This window comes from Montipora capricornis, chromosome 3, assembly GCF_036669925.1.
Source record: "Montipora capricornis isolate CH-2021 chromosome 3, ASM3666992v2, whole genome shotgun sequence".
NCBI classification, from domain to species: Eukaryota; Metazoa; Cnidaria; class Anthozoa; order Scleractinia; family Acroporidae; genus Montipora; species Montipora capricornis.
Genome location: NC_090885.1, coordinates 48,647,527 through 48,666,432, shown reverse-complemented (window position 1 = coordinate 48,666,432; position 18,906 = coordinate 48,647,527). Strand labels below are relative to the sequence as shown.

The following is an 18,906-nucleotide window of genomic DNA, read 5'->3' as shown; positions in this document are numbered from 1 at the left end:
CCCAATCTAGGAGAGCCCGTCGTCTTGCCTCATAAGCTCCAGGAGTTTCAGCAGTATAGATACTGTGCACCATGGTTATGAACTCTGCCCTTGACTTGGGGCTCCACTCTGCTTTACTTATCTTGTGTGCACAATCATAAAAGTGAAGTTCACATGACTTTGCTCTTTCTATCATTCCTGGCTTTAGCTGCAGGCGAATGCTTTCACGGTTTCCCCCATGTTCATCCGTTACAATACCTTCTGGATCAAACACATAGTTTACGTCACCAGTGTACTCCCTTAGAGCCTATAAATGAATGGACAGGTTAAAGATTAATGGTTTCTGCTTCGATGACAATCGATTAGCAAGCCAAGCCTAGTTAAAATCCCCTGGTTGACAGTTTTATGAAACACCAGTTACTTACTTTAAGTTCTGTTGAATACTGAATGTGAATAGCACATTGCGAGGAATTGTTTCAGCAAACAACCGTAAATTTTCAGATGATACTGGTACATTTCTCATTGAAGCAATTACATGTAGTAAGGGAAGTGAAGGTCATTTTGGAAAATTTATTTTCAAGGGCACAAACTTAAATAAAGAGGACCAGGAGTGGCACAGTGGTACGAGCGCTTGCCTCGCACCAATGTCAGGCCCGGGGTTGCATTCCGGGACCCGGCGACATGTGAGGCAAGTTTGTTGTTGGTTGTCGTCCTTGCTGCGAGGTGTAAATTTATATTCATTTCTTACACTCATTTTCCTTATAATTAGTCGCATATGCATTGTCATAATCAGAAAACAGTCAAAATAACACTAGCTGCCTTGAAAAAATATGAAACCAACAAGAAATTGAAACCACAACATATGCATAAAACACTTACACTGTTTAATTCTCTCCAGAATGTGCACAGAGTTTCAGTGCTTTCTGTCATGCAATCCAAGCTTGCAAGGGTCACACATTCTTTTAAAACAGGATGTTGAACGGACAAGTTGATGGTCTTCATTCCTTTGACCTTATCGTGTTCTGCATCTAGAAAGCAATACTCATTAGCAAGTGCATGAGTACCACCTCTCTGCATCTGACTGGTAATGTGAATTCTTTCTTTACTGGACCTGAACACTGCTGTCATTTTACTCTGCGATACTCTTCCATCAGAAACACTCCATAAAAGGTACTTGTCTATTTTGTCACTTGACTCTTTAATTTTAGCCAAGGCTTCAAACGAGTGCCCGACAGGATTCTCTTGTCTAATAACTTTTTGTTTGATGTTCTGGATCTTCTTCAGATTTGCCAGACCTTGTGCTTCTGCATACAAGTCACTGATACTTTTGCCCTCCTTCCACATTCCTCTGAGTCGTTCAAATGGAAACTGGGAAGGTTTAGCATATGTGTTTGCATGGAAGAATTTTGTTGCTTCTTCTGTTATGTCAGTGGGTTCGTCTTTAGCCACACAACTGTGTGTTCCACAATGATACACTAATACAGTATTGTCACTGAACTCCCATACTTTTTTAGCAGCACATGGGACTGAGTCTGCCTGATAACCACAACAGGAGCAAGCCACCAGGTCTTCTGATACTTTCTTGAACTGCACTTTGTTTGGCTTTCCATAAGACTGAAAGTAGGGACATGTATGATTCTTGCATTTGTATGTTCCACCACAAGATGCAACTCTTCTAATGCCAGCAAACCCACTTCTTTTAGACGTGTGCCAGGCATTCCAGGGACGCCCATCTTTGCTGCTGCTCATCATATTTTTTGGATCATACCTCACTTCATAAACACAGTCCCCATCAATATCATATGGAAGCTTTTCAGTCTTCTTGATATTGCAACTGACCCAAAGGGATGGCAAGAGTTTCCTATGGTTACTGTAATTAAATAGGGAATCCATATAATGTTATCATTCAAAAAAAATTATAAAGCTTTTGTGGCTATAACAGGGTTTACACACATGCTCCTTTCCAACAAAAATCACTACCATTTATTATTTACAATGTAGTTCCATATGCCTTCTCTCTGGAATGCAAGACATGGCTTTTCTGGTCCTAGCAAACCACACTCACCTACAAATCTTAAGTGTGCTTCCTTAACTTGTCTGTTTAACTAACCTGATTGGGCAATGAGGATCATTGAATCTGTTGTTTTCCTTCTCATTATCATCCCCAGAAAAGGCCTCAGGCTTTGTGTATTTCCTAATATTAAAATGTATTTGACTTGAAGCAAAGTGAAGCAATCATAATTAGAAAACAATAACACTGGGGAAATTCAAACAACAATTTTTTGGTCAAATAAGTAAGAGTTTTTCTTCCATATCCTCTGGAAATATAAGTTTTGATTTGCAATGAATGTATACAACGGCTAAACAGCTGACTTAGTGCATTGTGCATTAGGCAGTAAAAAATATATTTTACTTTTTCACATATTTAACAAAAAGACATTTTTCAAGACTTTTTCATTGAATATGTGCTATACAGCTGCTGTTATGACTACTACTACTACGACTACTAATATTACTATTATTAAGGAAGTGAAATTCTTACAGTGAAAAATACTTACCTATTGGGGGGTTTACATCGTCCTAATCGCAAATGTTTAGCCAGATTGCTTTTGCTAGAAAATGTCCCTGAGCACTGGCTACATGAAAGCTTTCCTTGCTCTGACTCAGAATCTGAGCTGCTATCCTAAATGAAAAAGAACGGAGGCACCAACAGGTCTTTGACATAATCGAACACCTGAAAAGTTGTTTTTATGACAAAGCCCCACAAGAGAACAATTTTGAAGAGGACACTTTTTTTTGGAATGCACTTATTGGACGAGGGTGTTCAAAATTGAACACACTAGAGTTACACTGTGATCTGCATTCCCTACTATTAATTGCAGATAAAAGGATTATTCATCATTTTAGCAATAGAACCTGACAAGGACACAAATTAACCTGCATCAGTATAAATGAAGCAGCTAGGCTGTCAGAGGATAAGTCACTGGAAGGAAATAAAAATTAATTTAATGAACCTAAAGATTTCTGTAAACAATTTATTACATTTCTTATACTAACCTGCTATGAAAGATAGTGGAGCCATGATCATCATCGTCAACAACAACAACTGCTCTGTCATGACATTCACCTTTAACTTTGAAATCACTTCCACTGTTTATGTGAAAAAGGAAGAAATGATACCCTGCTGTTAGGTTTTTGTATTCTGTGTTGGGTTTTTGTTTTTTGTGTTTTCTAGATGTGGGTGTAGGTGTTGGCCTGTCTATCTCTCTAGCCACCTAACAATGATGCGAAAAATTGGGGAGTTTACTAAAGAAGCAAGTCAAGTTGATTCACACAGAGCAATACATATTCTAGAATTTCCACTTCACTCTCAATATCAATTAACCATGTCTGACAATTACAGAAATATTCAGCCCTCTGCCCCTTTCCTACCAAAAACATTTCACTTCAGTCTCACAGGGTCCTTCGAAGAAAACCTCAACTCTCACAAAAAGTTAGTGTTGAATCAATTGAAATTAAAATGTGTAAATTCCAATTAAATTCAACATGAAGGCAGAAGTTGTTGTAAGAGCAGAGGTTACCATTAAGTATTATTGCGTATAGGTGACACCACTGCCTCCAATTCTTAGCCAATGACTCTAACCAACCTGAAGACAGGCACCATTAAATCATCACTGCAGTCACTGCAATATATATGCAAAAGCAACAAATTTACTATCATTTGTAAAAGTGACAAATCATGTCCAGTCAACATGAAGTTATTACACAACCCATGACCAAAGTGGCACCCCAGCATGGTGGTGGCACCTGACTATCACGTGTCACAACATAGTCATATAGTGTGAAATACAGAGAAGTAAAAATTGATTAACTCATTAAAAAAGAAATATTTTGCTCTTGGTGATCAAGAGGGCTTCAGTTTACTACAACCAAGATGTACTGTACTGAACATCAATGGTTTCGGATGTCAATGAATTTAAAACAGTGTTGTAAGCCGCCTTATCTATCCAGGCAACCTATAAAGTACAGTGAAGCTTGTATCAATCAGACCCCAGTCTAAGCAGAGACAACAGAAGCATATTGAGAGTGAAGCACACAGTAGTTCCACAAAGCAGAAGCACACAAAAATAATGTTCAGGAATAGTAGCTTCTTTTGTTTAAATATATACGTTTTTTTTTCAAAAGTATTGAAAACTGGACATTGATACTGTCTGTCCAATGTGTGTCTCATGATGATGACTTTATTGCATTACACATATGCTGAAACAAAAACACTACTTCTTAATGTGGTCGTCACAATCTACTAAACTGTGTAAATAATATAGCCTACACTAAAGAGAATTATCACCCACTTGGCTTACCTATTTGTAGTCTGGGATAGCTTTTCATCACCCTTTTCAAAAGAATGGATATAAAATGCACTTGGTCAAACAATGCACCAAAAGTAATCAGAGATTAGGGGAGTGCATTCCAGTGGGGCATTGTCTAAGAGAAGCGAAATTTAGTGGATGCCTTTATATTGACAAAAAGAAAAAACATCAGGTGAATCCCTTACAGCTACGATCAGCATGAGTTTTGACATTTCAGCCTGGTAACAGTGAACAAATATTGCTGCCTTGGCTTAAATACAGGAAATGGCAATTTTATAACTCCCTGACTTGGACGAGAAATAATTCAATGACGCCTGGGATCTCGCACATTTACAATTCAAGGCGCTAAATGCACATTCGACGCATCTCCAGTGTCGGTCTGCTTAGATATATGCTCAAATCTCAACCTCAATAAGGTGCCGATTACATGGCGAGTTTCAGCCCGGGCTGAAACTTTAATCAGGTAATCGCGATTGTTTAGAACGAGGCATTGCTTCAGAGAACCGCGCTGGAGTTTCATCCCGGGCTGAAACTCTCCTTGTAATCGGGACCTTAAATGTAACTGTATTTAATTAACACTTACCGACTCCGATTTCAAAGTAAGGTCCACACAATCCACCTAGAAGGGAAATAATCACAAAAAGGGTTCCAATGCGGTAAAACACGACATCACTGATGGTAAAACAAGACACTGAAGGCAAGTTATTTGCAAACGACAGACAAGCTCAGGTTATTGCTACTACCTGCTGCGAGCTAGCTCTGAAAGGAGATTCGAATTCACTTTCGTCTGAAACAAAGAAAAGCATTTAATTGCCTTTCCGCTGCAAAACTGCAACACTAAACAGCAAACAAAAGGGCCATTCAACTTAAACAACAGCGATTTGCAAAGGCTCACCTCTACTTGCCTCCATCTTGACATAAAGAAGAACCACATCACGTGATCAAAATGGCGGGAAAAACCAAAGGCGCGAACAGTATGGGCGCACAAAGTGATGATCCTGGCTCGGATCCTAGCTCGGATCCTGGCTCGGAATCCTGGCTCGGATCCTAGCTCGGATCCTAGCTCGGATCCTGGCTCGGATCCTAGCTCGGATCCTGGCTTTATACTTAGTTTATCTCTTTTCAACATATTCTTTGCCATGTAGCAGCTGAATAAGTCATTACGTTTGTGATAACGTTCACATATAGCAAGGGAAAAGGGCTGAAGAAATATTGGAAATGTGGCTCTCCTTTTCCAAACCATAACCCTGCAAATATACGATTGGCACGCCTAAATCTGCAAAAAAAAGGAAAAGTAAAAGTAATAAACAACTAAATCCACCTTGGATTTCTCAGAGAGGTACAATATGAGGTCCATACTATTGACATCTTCCTTTGATTACTACTAGTAAACTGACTAAAAAGGAAAAAAAAGGAAATATGCAGCTGGTGGTGTGGAAATAACAAGACATTTCAAGATCTTTCTACAGGCACAGTGGTTATATCACTGAAACAACCAAAATAAAAATAAAAGTAGAGTTCTAAATAAGAACAAAGAAATGAATAAAAGACCAATTAATTCGCGACAAGATGGATTTTGAATTATTGTCAATGGTTGATACTGTAACAATATTAGACAAAAAATGTTGATTAATGTGAATTTCTCATACTGATTTGTAGCAATTGGCTTCATGGCTGGAAGTAACCTTATACATGTAGTTAATGTTATATCACATGCAAAGGAAGTAAACACACCTTTCAAGAGGTGGAAGCTCGTCGACTGTGAGGTGCACAGGCCAAACTCCATAACCATTTGACCTTGTCAGTGTAACACCATCTGTGTTACCCAAGAAGGATATGCTATGTGGATCCGATAAGAATCCACCAGAACAGGAGTGTTGCTTGTACAATTCTCCATCGTAGACATCTTCAATCGCATCAGAGTCTCTTGGCTCATTGAAAACAGTAGTGGAGTTTCTCGAGCATGTCAGGGCCTATCAAAATTGTATTAAAAATTTGTTTTCTTGTATTATTTATTGCTACGTGATAACACCTATTTGAAGTTCCTTGGTGTTTATATTGGTGTACATAGAACTATAAAGTGCAATGACTGGTAGATAACGAAAGAACAGTTGAACCTCAATTATCCTGACTTTTTCTGTAGTCCACATTTTGTCCTGAATATTTGTTAGTCATGATCAAGATCCAAAGCCATATTCTTTTTAAAACTACAGCATTGAAAAAAGCAGTCAAAAGCAACATTTTAGCCCGATGTAAAAACATTTTTCATGAAATTTAATTACCAATACACACAGGTACCGGCTGGCATTAACAAGATCTCACAACAGACCATATTGTTTTCATGGTTAAATGTTGCTTTCTTAATTTAATCATTTCTGTTCTTCATTAATACATGTATTTATATTTTCGATTATCCAGACCCTCGAATATCCAGACAATTTTGCCTGGTCCCAACGAGTCCAGATAATTGAAGTTTGACTGTAATATATGTTGGCAAATGCACTTATGTAGTTCACAGTGAGTATGAGTGTCTTTCTGTCTGTTCCAGTTACACACCTATTTACCAGGATTCTGATATAGCGAAAATTTCCATCACACAAAAACCAAACCTTTTGTTTCCATTACAAATAATTGGACTGTTAGCAATTACAGTAATCCCTAATTTTAACTCATTTTTAAAACCAGCTCATTACACGTAAAAAGTCTTGCCTAAACGTTATGATTTCAAATTGGATATATCAAATTAAAGCAATGAACTTACGTGATAAAATTGTCTTTAGCTGCTCCAAAATGGGTGTTTCAATCCCGGGGGAGGGGGGGGGGTACTCGATGTATCCCTGGTTGGGGAGGTGCGGCGCGGCCCCTCATACCCTGACCCTGTTTAAGACAAATATCGCTGATTTTCCTACCCATTTTAAGACAGAATTCCGATTTTTGATACCCTGTTTAAGACATTTAACCAAATTTAAGACAAAAAATGATAAATTCGATACCCTGTTCAAGACAAAAGTCCCAAAAAACATACCCTGGCTGGTCGCACGTCCCCATTAAGCCCTTATAAGGGAGTACCCCCCCCCCTGGCATTTCAATGAAGTAGCATGAACAACTTAGTGGGCTTCCACATACTGTACTGTTAGCTCCACTCTCGGGGGGCGACGTGCCAGTGTAAACTTTACAAATCATATTTGGACAATCAAAATGTTTTAAAATTGGGTGCTCCAAAGCTTAGAAAAATAGTTGGAATTCCTTCATTTCAGTAATACAGTTGTTAGATTTGGGCAGTGGAAGTGAATAAGTTGTAACATATCTTGAAGGGCTATTCCAGAAAGTTTATGACGTACAGCAAAGGCCATGACTAACAGGGAACTCTCTGCAACACTAAGTGTGGAGTCCTGATACAAAGGCAAGTCATCTTTGTCTGTTTCTTGGCTTTGGCGTGAGATTTCCTTAAAATTTCCTGGAATCTCATATTGAGAGACAACTCATCTAATAAAGGACCATCATGAAAATGAAACACTTCAGGATCTTTCTCGGTGATAAAGTTGTCAGAGCGATCGCCATTTGCTTCCCCTTCACAAATTTCGTCCTCCCATACATCTGGTGTTGTTGCCCCTTGTAGAAGACACAAGTGTAATGACTGGTCACAAATGTAATAAAGTCACAAGTGTAACAAGGTTTGGTCACAAATGTAATAAGGGTTTAGACAGGAACAAACTTGAAATGCACCTGCCATTTAAAGTTGATGTCGTCATCATCAATATCGCTCTAGTTTTGTTATTTTACCCATCATCTAATGCCTTAAATGCACTTATTAATGAACAACAAAGCTTTTGTACAAATTAGGTGCTGCTCTCAACTGATAGCGTCATTAGGTATATCCAAATTCAATTATAATTCGCCTCAATTTCATTGAGTGCCAACAACAAAGCCATCAGTACAATCTGAGTGATTCATAAAAGAAAGAAAAACTGTCAACGCAATAACACGAACATTATTCAAACGGTCATTGTCCTCAACTGAGGAAGTGAAAAAATCCATTGACCCAGTTTGATAATTTGAACTTGAAATGCAACTACTAAATGTGTCCTTTTGCAAGTAAGTCTTGTCCTTTTTAGGTTATTATTTGTTGATGTCTTTACAGTTAACAAAAACCACAAACTCATGTTTCTACAGAAACATGAGCTTATTAATTAAAGGCTAGTTTAGACTAGCCTATTCTTCCAATAAATGCCAGCTATGGTAAACCAACCATACTCTAATGGAAACTAGTTTTATACAAGCTTGGTGCCATCTAGGAGACTTAATTGCCTCTCGAAGTTCTGCAACAGCGCCGCTGCATTTCCCTTTTAACATGATGATTTTGCGGATGCGGATAACCACTTGTTCTTCTGGTAGCTCAGGTATATACACCCTGGGGCAAGGAACATTGTTCACGGTCACATTGAAAAATCCGTTGACACGTTTCAAGCTGCTTCTCAAATGGAAAGGTTGATTAAGTAAATTTGATCATCAATTCAAATACATCATTGTTTAAGAAGGGCTGAGTACTGTCGTCATCATCAATGACACCTGCGTCATTGTGAACATCACCTGTGTCATCATGATAGTCACCTGCATCATTGTTAGCATCACCTGTATCATTGTTAATGTCACTTGCATCATTGTTAACGTTACCAACGTCATCATTAACGCCACCTGTGTCAACATCAGCATGGCCGGTATGGTCATCCGAGGTACTAGTATTGTTATTCAACTCTGATGTCAGACTCACATAATGTTCCCCATGATTTTCGGCAAAATGACCGAGGTAAACGGTAGCAGGAGGGACTCTCAATGATAGATGGAATACATGTTGTTCCCTGGCCCCGAGTGTAGATACAATCTGGATGTCAATGTTGTATAGATTTGCTGCTGCAAACAATGTTAATTGTTCGCCAAATGTGTTTTTTCTCGCCATATATTGAAGATATTCCTGCCAGGATAGAAACTCAGAGGCTACTAAGTGCTGTAAAAGTGAGAAGCCATCGTTATCAACTGGGTTATTTTGCAAATACTCCACTATTCCTTCATACATAGTTTCAGGAGATCTGAAAATACCTAGTGTATTTAACTGGTGGACTAGAGCAGCAAATTGGCAGTTGCCATGTTCAGGTGGCTTATATATACCTTGAAAACCCTGATGTTCTATTATCTTGGTGTAATCGTCATGCCTCATTACAAAACTTTTGCATAACTTAGCAGCCTTTTGTTTACGTTTTTCCTCCCAGAGGGTGAGACTTGTGATGTCATCCACAGGCAGCCACTTCTTTTCGCTTTTTCCTGTGACCAGGGAAGTGTACACAACTCTGTATGTCTGGGTTTTAAGGGTTCTCTTTTCTATTCGGGCCTCGATGAGATGATGCTTCTTCTGCGCCTTTCCTGGCAGACGCACAAAAACCTTTTTTCGAGCACTATACCTTGTAGGAGGATTTGCTCGTAATTCAGCTCTCTGCTTTTTCGTCTGTCATAACGATTTGTGGCCTTGTGGGCCTCCTGTCGGAGTTGAGAGACATGCCTACAGCACCTCTTCTGGGCAGTTGCAGTGGGATTAATTCTGCCAGTATTAGCCAATAACTTGTTATCTGCCAAGCTTGTTTTGAAAGATTTGCACTTCCTGGCAAAGTAGACTTCAAATGGTGTTTTGTGACTTAAAACCTTCTTTGGGTGATCCTTCAGAATTAGTTGGTAGGTCGGCAGACCTTTTTCTTCCATTTTTAGGAAGTCATATTCCATCTTTGCTCGTAATGATGTATGACTTCCTTCCACCTGCCCTTGCGACAGTGGATGATAATTTTAAAATTAGACGAGAGGTACTTACCTTGAAGTGTAATTGTAATTCTCTGAAGATACACGGAGCATTATGGGATAACTGTGCATTCCTCTTCAGTACTTGAGGTCAGCGGTCACACTTCAAAGCAACCATTGTCATGCAAATGCACCATATATAAACAGCCTAACGCGTGACACAAATCCATTCTCCTGGAGTGCAGACTGGCTGAGGTCCCCAACACAAAGGGTGGGATAGGCATAAGCCAACACAGAAGGGTGGGAAGCATTATCCCATAATGCTCCGTGTATCTTCAGAGAATTACAATTACACTTCAAGGTAAGTACCTCTCGTCTAATTTTAAAATTCTCTTTCGATACACTCCGCATTATGGGATAACTGTGCGATTTTAAAGAACCGAAGCCAGGGGAAAAAACAAAAATATGTGACATGATAGTGCTTTAATTGTAGACTTGATACAATGGTCTGTACATAAATAAACGTTACTGAATATCTATGATAATACCAATCTGCCTGCTAATGAAGAGGGATTGGTGTTATAGACATTGCGATTATAGAAACGATTAAATGTGCGTTCTGATGACCAGTCTGCCATCTTCATAATTTCAGCTAAAGATGCGCCCCTTACACTATGTGGTTTGAATAAACTAGTGTCAATGCCTGAATCAGTCATAACAGTCTTAATCCATCTACCTAAAGTAGATGAGGAAACAGGCTTGTGTGGTTTAACATGAGAAATGAACAACTGAGATACAGTCTGCTCCCCTGACTTGCGCAGGTGTTGCGTACAATGAATATAATGTAACAGTGTCTGTTTAGGGCAGAGACTGAGGTTAGTGGGTAAGGATGGAATGGAAACTTCTAAAGGTTTCTTCCCAGGACGAGAAGTCTTTGTTCTGGAACCTATGACAAATTTGATCTCATCCTCATAAATAGACATATTGTCTAAGTCCAATGAGCACAAAGTCTGTTCTCTCTGGGCCGATACCAAGGAACAAAGTGTCACAGTTCTCAAAGTTAGTGCCTTTAAACTAAGACTTTGGACAGGAGGTTGTGCAGCCAGGTAGGATGTGAGTTGGGAAACATTCCACGTAAACGAATATCTAGGAGATGGAGGCCTTGAAACAAACACTCCTTTTAGACATCTAGAAACATATGGGTGATCTCCAAGTTTATCATCCCTAATCAAGTGGAGAGTAGTGGATATTGCAGATCTGTAAGTGTTCAAAGTACTATAGCTCTTACCCTGGTGGAATTGTTCAGCCAAGAAATTAACTAAATGGACTGCATTACCCTGAAGGGGATTGATGTGCCTCTGATCACACCAGCTACTCCAAGTCTTCCATACAGGCTTGTACTGTTTCTCAGTCCCTTTGGTCCATGAGGCACAGATGAGTTCAGTAGCCTGTGTCGAAAGTCCACCTGCCTGCAGCTGTTGGCTGATAAGATCCATGCGGCAAGTTGGAGTCTGTCGTGCAGAGGATGATTCTTGTTGGAGTGAGCCAGGTGTAAGAGTTGAGGATCTTGAGGTAGAAGTATTGGTGTCTTGTATGACGTTCTCAGAAGGAGGGGGTACCAGCTTTGCGTTGGCCATACTGGTGCAATTAGGAGAAACTGGTCCACATGCTCTCTTTCCATCTTTTCTAGCACTCTAGGGATTAGACAGAAAGGAGGAAAAACATAGCATTTAAATGGTGTCCATAAAGTACTAAATGCATCTACAGCATAGCAGTTAGGTTCTGGATGCCAAGATATAAAAACTGGTAATTGCTTGTTAAGCCTACTGGCAAACAGATCAATGTCTGGTTTGAAAACCAAAGAGGACAAACGCTGGAAGACTGAACAATTTAGTGCCCATTCTAGCTTGTCAGAATTTTGCCTGGACATGACATCTGCTACTGTATTGTCAACTCCCGGAATAGATACTGCAGAAATGTGAATCTTCCTAGATATACACCAGTCCCAAATAGTTCTAGACAAAGTATTTAAAGAAGGGGACCTTATGCTGCCAAAATTATTGATACAAGCTACTGCAGTTGAATTATCCACTTTCAGTCTGATGTGTGCAGCAGACTTATACTGCGGAACAAATGACTGAAGTGCGTAAAAAGCAGCTAGTAACTCAAGGTGATTGATGTGAAGATCAATTTCTGACCGAGACCATGGCCCACCTGTAGCAACACCGTTACAGTGGGCCCCCCAACCAGTATTACTAGCATCACTTTCAATGAACAAAGAAATAGGCATTTCACGCAAACATTTGCCATTGTATTGGTCTAAATTGTCAATGACCCATGCAAGATCTAGCTTTGCTTGATCACTGAGGGTAACAGTATTGACTATAAAACCAAGAAAGATCAGAGACTGACTTGGTTCTAAGTTAGACTTTCCAGTATTGACAATAAAACCTAAATCTGTCAAAAGATTCTTCAGAAAGGAGACATGTTCTAAACATTCCTGATGATTATGTCCAATGATGAGAATATCATCAATGAAGCTAACTAATCTGACACCATGAAACCTTGCATGTGCTGTGACTGGTTTAAGAAGCTTAGTAAACACTCGCGGTGCTAGGCTGTACCCAAAAGGCAAGCATGCAAACTGGAAAATTTGATTATTCCAAAGAAAACCTAAGATATTTTCTATGAGGTTGCCAGATAGGTATGCTGAAATACGCATCCTTGAGGTCAATAGAAGCTAGATAATCTCCTGGTTTAATAAGGTTTTTGACCATATCAATGTTCTCCATTTTGAAATGAATCTTCTCTACAAATTCATTAAGGGGCTTGAGATTTATGACAGGCCTAAGGTCACCTGTTTTCTTCGGGAACAGCAACATATTAGAAATAAACTGGTCTTTGCAGTATGGTGCCTGCTCTATTGCCCCTTTGTGCAGAAGCTTATGAAGCTCCTGGTCAATAATCTCCTTATCTGCTACAGATAGAATTGGAGGATTAGGAAGTTTTGTTTGTACAGGTTTAGTACAAAATTCCAAATGGTACCCTGATACTGCTTCAAGTACCCAGGGGTCACTAGTAATAGCTCTCCAGCTAAGGAGAAAATTTGCCAGGTTTCCAGCATAAGCACCTACCTCTACTGGGAGGAGTGCTGCTTTGTAGCTGTCAAGGAATGTGGGTTGCTCTTGGGATCCCTGCTGTTGTGAGTGGTGTTGCTGCGATTCCTTGAGCCTAAAAAAATATACTTTTCGGCCTTGACCCTGGTTGAAGCTAGAACCACGACCAGATGTATTTCTTCTATCTCCACGCCTTGTTCCAGGAGAGGTCTGACTAGGGCCGAGTTTCTTCGCCATTTTGTTCACCTCCGCAATTTCTTTGATCTGTTTAGGCAGCTCATCTCCAAAAAGCCATTTCCCAGGAGGAGTATTCTTGCTGCATAAAGAGCGGTAGCTGGGATTCACGAATTCTCTCATTGTTTCCCTTCTTACAAGGGAAAGTCTGAATGATGCATTGCAAAGTAATGTAATAGCATCAACGAGAGGAGTAATGAAGGAGTCGGGCTTCAATTCCGACTTGGTCTTTTGAGCGTTCAAGATCTTTTCTACTAACTCAATAACTGGCTGTATTCCCTTGGTAATACCTCTCTGGGCCTCTTGCAGTGCAAGATCCTTGGTCCTTGCCTGCCTGGCTAACTCAAACCAGAATTCAAGGTTGACCTTCGGTACACACAAGAAATCACCATTTTCGGGCGCTTTGTACTTAGCCTCAATTTCCTTCAGCTTGGAATCCAATGCTTTTTTCGTACAAGCCTCATTTACTCTTAAGGCTAAGACCTCACTCACTTTGGGACCTTTCGCATCCGAGTCATCGAAGATTGATGGCAGGTCCAGCTCTGCTGCTTCAGCAGTTGTATCAGTGCATGAAATGGGTTGTGAGGGGTCGAAAGAGCCAGCATCAGTCACGCTGGCGACACGTGTAGGTTGTGACTCGTCAGCCGTCGCTGCTAAACTTCGTTTGGCCAGGTTAGCAGCTAAAGGTTCAGAAGCTGGCCTTTTCGAAGCCGTTACTTGGGAGATAAGAGACTTCATTGACTCCATAGACGAAAACAGTTCGTGCAACCCCAACTGGCTTTTAAGGTCTTCAATATCAACCTCAAAATCGTCGATGTTGTCATTCGCTTCGAGTTTCTCGCCCGCTTCGGGCATGTTCACATCGCTCGCTTCGAGCGTAGATATATTTGTAGACTCGTTGAGTGCCTTGTCCATTTCGGTAGTTGGAAATAAATCCCCTCTAAATTAGTACCGTAACCGCCGACAAGAAAGCACGAAAAGGAGAATGGATTTGTGTCACGCTTTAGGCTGTTTATATATGGTGCATTTGCATGACAATGGTTGCTTTGAAGTGTGACCGCTGACCTCAAGTACTGAAGAGGAATGCACAGTTATCCCATAATGCGGAGTGTATCGAAAGAGAATTACAATCGGAGGGCTGTTCTTCATATAAATAGTCTGCAGTTCCTTTGAGATTTCCTTGCTGCATTTTGTAGTGAGAGCACGAAGCCAAACAAAGCGGCTAAATACACAGGGTCCAGAGGAGATATGTTTGTCTTTAGAACATCAAAGCCCGTCGAAAACATCTGAAATAATGGGTTATTTTGATCGCGTTGACGATCGCGTTACAGTTTCGTTACACATTCTGTATACCGCAAACCAAGAGACTGAGGGCTCCCAAGATCGGCTTACAGTATATAAAATACGGAAAGGGAGGAAACTAATTTGGGGCCGATTTTCGAATCCCTGAAACTCAGATGGAATTAAATTAAATTGCCTGATTTTACTAACATGATCTAGAATTGTTATGTATTTGCCAAATACTGAAGGAAAACGGCATAAGAAAGCGTTCAAATTCATTTTCGGCGACCGAAATTTATGGCTTCGAGAGAGAGGTTTCGTTCGGTGTGCACCGCAACATATGGTGACGGAAATGACGCGATAAAGTAAATGTGCGCAAGATCGGAAGTAATTTTAAGATGCCCCAAGTTCGAAAACACCAACGGTTTCTTTTGCAACTTTTCGACTGTTGACGTGTACAACAAATGTCCAGTCTTTAAAGATCTTTACTTCAGTTAAAACTCGGCTGCCTTCGCATAGATCTTGTGACTGGACTTTTATTCACTCAAAGAAATCGTCGCTAGAGCTAGATAAAAGCTAATCGAATTCTTTTGTGAAAGCTGGCAAGTCTTCCCATTTAACACGGTCTTCTTCCATTCTTGAGGTTTTTGAAAGTGGGTACTGCCATATTCGGCCACCGTTAACTCTTTGCTGGACTCTACTCGCCTGTGGAAAGGCCTCCTTTAAAATAATCCCCAGTTCTTTGACTTGCAATGGAAAATTTTCCTTTTCGGAGCTGTTATTTACAGTCGTCGAGTATTTCTTGTACGGAAATAAAGTTTTGTTCGTCTCTTCGATAATTCATTGAAATAGTCAAGTTCGATCAGGGAAAAATCAAACACGGTAATTTGTGGCTCACGTTCGAAAGCCAACTGGCCAGATATCTTACCATTTAGAAACAAACACGTGTTTTTCTCTGTTCGATACTTTGGATCTCTTCTCGTCCGGCTGCTTTTCGCGCAACGGAACGGATCTTTTCAAGGGAGAAGCCGCCATTATTTTAAAACTCCCTCCACAGCTGATGTTTTGATTCTCGAATTAGCAACGGTCTGTTGCTTTTGCGTTTCCGGTCCCAATTTACTTCCGGTGCTGCGGTTCACATCGAACGAAGTCACGTGGTACAAGTTTCCTCCCTTTCCGTATTTTATACTGTAAGCCGATCTTGCGAGCCCTCAGCCTCTTGGTTTGCCGTATACAGAATGTGTAACGGTGTAACGCGATCGTCAGCGCGATCAAAATAACCCATTATTTCAGATGTTTTCGACGGATTTTGATGTTCTAACGACAAACATATCTCCTCTGGACCCTGTGCTAAATACATTAATCACAGACAGCACACATCGATAAGACTTACCATTCATCTTCACAACTTCCTTCTTCCCCATGTCCGTTAAATCTATTTGATGCCTTACTTGAACGTCTCTGGCACGAATCAGTTTTATCGTTGCCATATTAAGAAAGTAGTTTTTGTACTCTTACACGACTCAGCTCGACATATTTTTCCCTCAATGAACAACACACCAACTCTGCTGCACCTGATCCTTTTGTGCAATCAAATTCGTCTGTGACAAGGTTGTCTATTTCTTAAATTCTTAGCATCCGACGCCCTTGAAAATAAAGAATTTTCTTTCCATTTTGTTTGTGAGATAAGGGGAGAGAGGATCACCTTGCCTCACGCCTCGCTCAAGCTTAAAATATTCCGAGAATGAGCCATTGTTCAGGGTGCAGCTTTCCATATTTTTGTAAAATGTTTTAACCCATCTCATAAAGTCCTCTCCAAAATTGAAGGCTTCCAAACATTTATAAAGAAAATCCCACTCTAATGAGTCAAAAGCTTTATGAAAATCTATAAAGATCATGAGACCAGGGATATTTTCATCAACAGTGAAGTCCATAATATCAGAAATTGATCTTACGGTTTCCCTAATAAAACGATCCTTAATGTATCCAGTTTGATTGTGATGGATAATACTTGGAAGTACTTCCTTTATTCTTGCAGCTAGTACTTTGGTCATAATTTTCGTATCAACATTTAGAAGTGAAATGGGCCGCCAATTCTCTAGAGAAGAACGATCTTTTCCTTTTTTTTCTATAAGAGTAATAACAGCTTGGTTTTGTGACACAGACATTTCGCCTTTTTCAAAACACTCATTTATGGAATTAATGAAAGGGTCACTTATTAAAGACCAGAATTTTTTATAAAACTTAATGGGAATCCCATCATTTCCTGGTGTCTTGTTATTTTGAAAACTATCTGGTAATTTATGACACTCACTAACAGAAATTTCTCCTTCGCAAGAATTTTTATCTGTTTCTGATAACTTGGGTATATTGAAATTATCTAGAAAAAGTGAGATTGTCTCACTGTTATTTGACATTTTATTAATGCTTTGATATAATTCCTGGTAGAAACGCTTCTGCTCATTTAAAATCTTGAGGGGATCTGTGGTGAGGACTCCATTCATATCCAATTTGCGAATATGCTTTTTCACATGATTTCTCTTTTCTAAATTAAGAAAATATTTAAAACTTCTCTCACCATGTTCGTACCACCTGGCTCGTGACCTTATTATTATTCCTTCAACTTTCTTTTCATAAAATTTTTCCAGTTCTTCCTGAGCTATCCAGAGAAGAGTTGAGTTTGCATCATTTGAGTCATTCTCAAATCTTTGTTTTGCTTTGTTATATTTTGTTTGAAGGTTCATTTCTCTTTCTTTTATTATTTTGCTCTTTCTTTTTGAATGTTGTATCGAAAAATTTCTTATATTATATTTCAGCCAATCCCAGACACAGCGATAGTCCGAAAGCTCTCTGCGACCTTCCTCTACCTAGGCAGGGATCATTTTTGAGATTGCTTCCACATAAACATCATCATCCAACATACTACAATTCATTTTCCAATAGCCTGGGCCCGGTGCGCTATTATCTTAGAAAGCAAGTTGTAAGCAAATTGCGGAATGATCAGTTTTGGTTGCTGGGATTATTTTCACTGTTTTGACACAGTCATGCAAATTGTTAGAAATCATCCAGTAATCAAGACGACAGAAGATTTTTTGACGTTGTTGACTCCATGTAAAGCTCTTAACTCCAGGATTCTTAATTCTCCATATATCTCTTAGGTCTAATTCATTCTGTAAACAATCAATGCTTGATATAACGGCTTTTCTGGGAGTTAAAATGCCACCCTTTTTATCCAGAGCGGGGTCCAAAGGGCAATTCCAATCCCCTCCGATAATGGTATTCTCTTCAGAATCTAAATTTTCATTTTGTAACAAATTTAATAGATTTGTGAAAAAAGGTGTAAGCTCTGTATTTTTGTTCGGTGGGTATACATTAATCAGAACCACAGGCTTTTCTTGAATCTCCGCTTTGAGAATTATGTACCTCCCCTCGGGGTCTAACAGCTTCGAGTGTATTTTGTAATCAACACCTCTCTTAAAAGGAACTGCTACCCTTCGAGCGTCAGAAGTCCCAGGGGCGCTTATTATTTCTGCACCCCATTCATGTTTCCAAGACATTTCATGTTCTATTGTTAAATGTGTTTTTTGCAAAAAAATAAAATCTGCATTCCGTTTTCGGCACCAAGTGAAAATGGCTCTTCTCTTTTTAAAATTGCTTAAGCCTCTCACATTTACGGATAATAATTTGACTGACTCACTCATCCAAATTGTTTACATAGCCTGAACTGCAGAAGAGATATATCCAATCCCTGATTTGTCGTTGATAGGTGAATAAGGTAATTAAAGGTACGGTCATCAAGTTTAGAGGTAAAATTACCTTTGTTAGCACAAATAAACAAAACTTCACATGCAAGCTAGACCTGATCAAAAAGCGAAATCTGCTTATGTAGACTGAAAAAACATCACGAAAACAATTTCTAAACCAAACATTTGAACAACAACAAATACCAGCCAAACTTACGCTTACACTTAAACTAGTAGGATGTACACAAAACACAAAAACAAACATTCGACAGTTTATTCGGAGCGTCTCTGCAGCCGCACTTTAGTCTTCCCCCACCAAGAACTTACATAATTGAACCATAGAATGGGAGATTGTTTGTTTCAATTCCTCTGTATACCTGCCCATGAATTATCAGCCTG

The 18,906-nt window shown here is 39.6% G+C and overlaps 2 protein-coding genes across 9 annotated transcripts in view; both read right to left on the bottom strand.

The window, feature by feature from the left end:
- Positions 1-5,398, bottom strand: part of LOC138043308 (uncharacterized) — an 8,634-nt gene extending 3,236 nt beyond the window's left edge. The window contains exons 1-8 of one of the 8 annotated variants that reach the window (XM_068889539.1): positions 5,093-5,398; positions 4,933-4,968; positions 3,627-3,662; positions 3,037-3,129; positions 2,538-2,662; positions 2,090-2,173; positions 859-1,849; positions 1-286 (exon numbers count right to left, since the gene is read on the bottom strand). The exon at positions 1-286 is cut by the window's left edge and continues 64 nt beyond it. In XM_068889539.1, the coding sequence (XP_068745640.1) occupies positions 1-286; positions 859-1,731 (1,159 nt within the window). In that variant the 5' untranslated portion in view covers positions 1,732-1,849; positions 2,090-2,173; positions 2,538-2,662; ... (2 more) ...; positions 4,933-4,968; positions 5,093-5,398. Of the gene's footprint in view, positions 287-858; positions 2,994-3,036; positions 3,130-3,626; positions 3,663-4,932 lie in introns of those variants that run through there. The other 7 variants (XM_068889533.1, XM_068889532.1, XM_068889537.1 and 4 more) reach the window with 7 other exon arrangements.
- A 4,915-nt stretch (positions 5,399-10,313) lies between these two features.
- On the bottom strand, positions 10,314-14,473 carry LOC138040425 (uncharacterized). Its single transcript, XM_068886157.1, has 3 exons — positions 13,268-14,473; positions 10,682-11,827; positions 10,314-10,466 (listed from the first exon to the last, which is right to left on the bottom strand). Exons 1-3 carry the CDS (start codon positions 14,396-14,398, stop codon positions 10,314-10,316), a joined length of 2,430 nt encoding a protein of 809 aa, XP_068742258.1. The 5' UTR covers positions 14,399-14,473.
- Positions 14,474-18,906: the final 4,433 nt, after the last annotated feature.

Bases quoted from the DNA above. Each gene is read 5' to 3' on its own strand.
- LOC138040425 (XM_068886157.1), bottom strand. From the start codon at position 14,398: ATGGACAAGGCACTCAACGAGTCTACAAATATATCTACGCTCGAAGCG. The intron at 11,828-13,267 runs GTAGGTGCTTAT...TCTAATCCCTAG, and splicing joins CAGCACTCCTCCCAGTAGAG to AGTGCTAGAAAAGATGGAAA. The intron at 10,467-10,681 runs GTATTATCATAG...AATTCTCTGAAG, and splicing joins CTTCATTAGCAGGCAGATTG to ATACACGGAGCATTATGGGA.